Raw genomic sequence first — 4,986 nt, 5'->3', positions numbered from 1 at the left:
TAAATGGAGCACTATTGATCTTGTGTTTAAGGACAAGCCTTAGCCCATTATATCAATATGGGATTATTGAAATAGTGCATTAGTGTTTCACTTACATTATATTGGCACTCGCTAAAGTTGTGCTACACAATCAAATTATTTCTAAACATTTTACATTTTATGCTTGGTAGGTATTTGAACTCAACTAATTATCAAGGAACTTCAACACTTCAGCACTTGACTAATTTCCAAGGTGCTTTTCAACACTACCAATCTTTAGATATGCATGTACATAGAAATCAAAGATTGGAACATAGCACATCATTGTACCTCGAAAGAAAACCATACTAGATAGACCAAATCAGATGTGAGCTATATAACAATAGATCATACTATTTGAATAAATTTATTCTAGTCTAAACATTGCCGAACCAATAACATACCTATAATTTTTCCTGTCAATTAAAATCATAAAATCAACCATCAACATTACAAAACAAACACATAAAATTAAACACATCCTAACCCTTTTTTTAAGATTTAGATTTACCAATCTCAATTTAAATCTAATTGCTATTTATCATTTCAAATCAATTAACTGTAAATCTAGAGTTTATTTTCCCACACATGAAAACCTGGAATATTAGCACTGTCAAATAATATTCAGCAGTTGCAGCTTGAGCATATACAATAAATGTTTTAGTTCTCTGTACAAGAGCCCATTCATTTATTTTTGTGCATATAATTTTAAATTTGGCCTCTTTCTATTACAAGAATAAATTTGAAGTTATTTCGTCGTTTTGAACAGAGAGGCAGGGCGGCTGTAACTGACTGAAGAATTTATGGAAAAGGGCGAAAAACGACAGATATTTTCTACACCTTTTAACAATGGCGGCTGTTAACATCACAGCAGAAGATATAATCTCCTGAACTAGTGATCGAGAGGAGAGAAGAAAGAAAAAACTAATTTTTTTTCCCCCTTCCAAAATTCAAAACCCTTAAACAACACAAGGGATTTTGAATGTACTAATAATTTTCTATATTACAGCTTCAGAGAAACAATGAAGCCTTTGATAATCTCATATTTACATTCAAGAAGAGCAATTGCAGGCGGAGCAATTTGGCTCTGAAACAAAATTTGGAGGAAAATAATCGGTTCAAGTCTCGGCCAAATACTCTGAATCGGTTCAAGCCTTGGCCAAATATTCTGCAATTTGACCAATTTTGGCAGCCAGATGAGGCGGTAACTTTCGCTGCTTTGAATGAAAATCGAGAGATTCGAAAATGTCCTTGGCGCTCCAGCCGGCCTTTCTGAGAGACACAGAGAGTAAATCCACATGATATGCCAAGCTTTCCATGAAATTTTGCCTTTCAGAGCCTTTAAATAGCTGAATATAAGACGCCGGAGGGTTTATCATATCAGAGATCTCGTCCTCCTTCCATCCTGCACTTCTCAACCTGGAGCCGATGTCTCCTAAGTAGCCTTTAAGCCATATTTTGCTTACATTATTCTTCTGAGAGGCGCTGTCTTTTTTCTCCGTGGATTTGGCGATCTCTACATCCACTTTGGTAGAAGAAAAGAGGCCCTCAGGAGGGGCGACGTTCATGGAGGCCTTGTTCTCCACAAGGTCGCTCCAGAAGTCTATTCTTCGGGCAGCTTTGGCAACCCAGGCAGGGGCTCGAATGGTGAACTTGTTCAGCACATTGTTGGAAAGCGGTGCGTCATGAAAATACTTGTATCTTGAAATAATTCTGGCTTGCCCTGCCCTAGGCGAATTGCCTGCACTTCTTATCAGAGGTTCGGGGCGCTCAATAACCCTTTCTTCGCTCACAGATTTTCTGCCCGGAACCTCTTTCTTCCGTGTAGAAATTTTAGGCAAGGAGTTCCTTACCGAAAATTCGGGCCTCCGCTTGAATTCCTCCCATTTTTCCGCCATGGCGGCATTGCTTTTATTATTTACCTGGTTGCTTTTCATATCCGGTTCTTGAATTAGCTCCCGGCGTCTCGCAGCCCTATCAGAGTCGAACTCCTGATCTATTGTAGACTTGAAATTATGAGGTATGAAGGCCTCCCGCTCAAAGAAATCGGCTACGTCATAGCCGCAGTAGAAGATATCTTTCTTGTACACAAAAAACACAGGGTTTCCTGCCAGATTTGGAGAACAGGGAATGTAGCAGTGGCTGTAAATAGGCACCATAAGTGGTGCTTTGGCAAAGTAGGTTTTGGCTACTTTTAAAGCCTGTTCAGTATCGGAAGGCTGAGAGCCCCAATCTTTCCACCAGAACCTCCCTTTGGAAACTTCATTGCAAAGCCCCGCCAAGGGAAGATCCAACAACATTTTCAGCTGCTGCGGTGCCCCCGATCTCCAATTTGGGAACCCCACTCCAACAGGGAGCCCTTCCTGAAGAATGGATCGCAAATCCGGAGGGAAGCTGAAGCCAAAGTTGTTCTCGATCCTTTCAAATTCCACGTCCGTGAGACCTCTCGCGATTGGAACCTGGCACCTGCTCAAATGATCGATTACATTCTTGGCATAGGCTGCAAAGGAAAAGCACACCCTCCGTTTCTGGGTATTACTGCTATTGCCATCCCCCATGGCAGAAATTATTTACCAGTTTTCTCCGGCAGAGATCTTACTGCTGAACAAACAAAAAATCCAAACAGAATGCCTCCTTGTCTCTACGCTTGTCTCTTCTCTGCAAACAACAGGTAGGAATTTCGAGACTTTAAAACCTTGAATTTTTTTTCTCCTGAAGTTGTTGTTTTTGACCAGCTTCTCTGCAATCAGGACAAGCTCGACAGAAACAGAGGATGCACAGTGAATCGAAAACATAAACGGTCAGCGAACTGCCCAAAATGCGCTTTCCCTCCCAGGTATGAATGCCAATGCCAATGCCTTTGCCTTTCAGATTTTTGTTATTTTTTGTCTGTCTGTCTGCATTTCTTCCTAAAACAAAACAAAACCCTTTATTTCAAAACCTTTCTAGCCTTTCTCCACCTGAAAAATTTGAAGGTTTAAAATCTCAAGCTTACGCTGAGAAGAGCTTAGTCTGCAGAACTCCAAGGCGCGTTTTTGACTGCCACCTGTCTCGAAACGCCTCAAGACTTTAGAATGGTGGGTTGGGTTGCCCACGTCATCAATTTCACTAATTATCCGTTTCACTGGCTGTTAGCTAACTTAGGTGTTAGGTATAAATTGCCGCCAAATTTAGAGGGAGTGGGGCGTGGATTTGGTACAGCGTCGCTCTCTTTGGAAATACTCTGTCGCCTGGCCCATGCCCTATTTTCTGTTTCTTCTTTTCTCCCCCCAACACTTTCAATCAATTCATCATTCATCACAAGTCCTTGGAAGTTGAGGTTATTGATTTTGTACAGTTCTCACTTTACCAAGGGCCAAACCCCATATCATAATAATCTCTAAAACATTCAACATGACAATCATTATAGAAATGACCTTCCATGTAATATGTAATATACAAAGTCAGTTCACCATTTTCACCACTAATGTTTTGCAGGCACGCTTTGGTGTCTAAATACTTAGTCAATGTCACTCATCATATCAAACTTAGATTCTATTTGTCATATTAATAGTTAATATTTAATATAATTAAGTATTAACTAATTTATAATTCATTTATAAAAAAATATCTGATTTAAAAGAGTTATAGTATTGTTATATAAAATATATGGTTTTTTTTCAAATATTAGAAAGTGTAACAAATAAAGCATATAAGAGATATTACCAAGGGTTTTGGATTTTATGTTAGAGAGCTTAACAAATAAATCATATAGGATAAGATAAGATCTTATGAGGGGTTTTGGACTCTTTGGACTCTTATTAGTTTTTGTCAAGAGAACTATTGTTTTTTTCTTTTATGGTGAGAGCATTTATATAGAATTGAAAAAGGACAAAGATGAATCTTTCCATATAAAATAAGTCTCACATATATAAGCATATATTTTAAAGTTTCTATTATAAAAGAGGGCTGAAAGTTATGTTTATGTGAGAACTTGAATGGCAATATTTTTTGAATTCTATTTTTTATTATTATATAATTACTATAATTTCTAATATAGCAATCCTCATTTCTATCTACAATTTCTTAATGAGGAAGAATTAAAGATTTCAAGGAACCCCTTAATTTATTAAAAATAAAAACTTCTAATATTAAACAACTTAATTTTTTTTAGCTTGTCCCCCATTGTCAGACCATAATCCTATCTTACTAATATAAGAGAGAGGATCTCATAGTAGTGTGTTTTCCTATCATTTTTATAAAAAAATGACCATGTGGGTATTAATGCTTAAAACGATTTTACTTGAAATTTATTTATAATATAACTTTTTTTAAATTTATTCCTTATAAGTTGAAATGCAAGGCATATCACAAAGGAGCCAATCAACCTTTACAATTAAAATGTTAATAAATTGAGTACACTCGTTTGTAATTAGATAAACACATTTAATTCATATAAAGTTTTGTCAAAATAATGATATGACATAAAACATACTCTTTACTATGTACAAGTTTGAAATGGCATATGTCCATTCTAAGGGTAGATATGTAATTTTTTACATTAAATGCAACAAAGATATTTTCACTATTAACACTCAAATCCAATTCATTTAACAATATATAATCCTTCAAAACAATATTAAATGACAACACCTACTAATCTTAGCACACTCAAGTATTAGTCCATTTAATATGTTGAATGGTCCTCTAGTAATAGATTTCAAGCTCACGTCTATTCAAATCCACCCACTATTTCTTCAATCTTAAATGCATTGATCTTGATTTTCGTAATTTAGAAAATGAAATGCAACATCATTCACTATCATCTAATCAAATGCAAGCACACATATCACCAAAATATGTCAAATGGCTAAGAAGTCTATTCACATAATGTTTTTTATCAATTCATTTTTTATAATTTCATAGAGTTTGTGCTTCTATCATTTGATACAACCTTATTTTTAGTTGTATGTTTACATCTTTTTTTGG

General features: G+C 36.0%; 1 protein-coding gene across 1 annotated transcript; it reads right to left on the bottom strand.

The window, feature by feature from the left end:
• Positions 1-611: 611 nt before the first annotated feature.
• Positions 612-3,109, bottom strand: LOC131071806 (uncharacterized). Its single transcript, XM_058007765.2, has one exon. It carries the CDS (start codon positions 2,574-2,576, stop codon positions 1,167-1,169), a length of 1,410 nt encoding a protein of 469 aa, XP_057863748.1. The 5' UTR covers positions 2,577-3,109; the 3' UTR covers positions 612-1,166.
• Between the last annotated feature and the right edge of the window lie 1,877 nt (positions 3,110-4,986).

Source organism: Cryptomeria japonica, chromosome 6 (assembly GCF_030272615.1).
Source record: "Cryptomeria japonica chromosome 6, Sugi_1.0, whole genome shotgun sequence".
Classification (NCBI taxonomy): domain Eukaryota; kingdom Viridiplantae; phylum Streptophyta; class Pinopsida; order Cupressales; family Cupressaceae; genus Cryptomeria; species Cryptomeria japonica.
The sequence above is the reverse complement of the archived record's forward strand: the minus strand, read 5'-3'. Positions and strand labels throughout refer to the sequence as shown.

Bases quoted from the DNA above. Each gene is read 5' to 3' on its own strand.
- LOC131071806 (XM_058007765.2), bottom strand. From the start codon at position 2,576: ATGGGGGATGGCAATAGCAGTAATACCCAGAAACGGAGGGTGTGCTTT.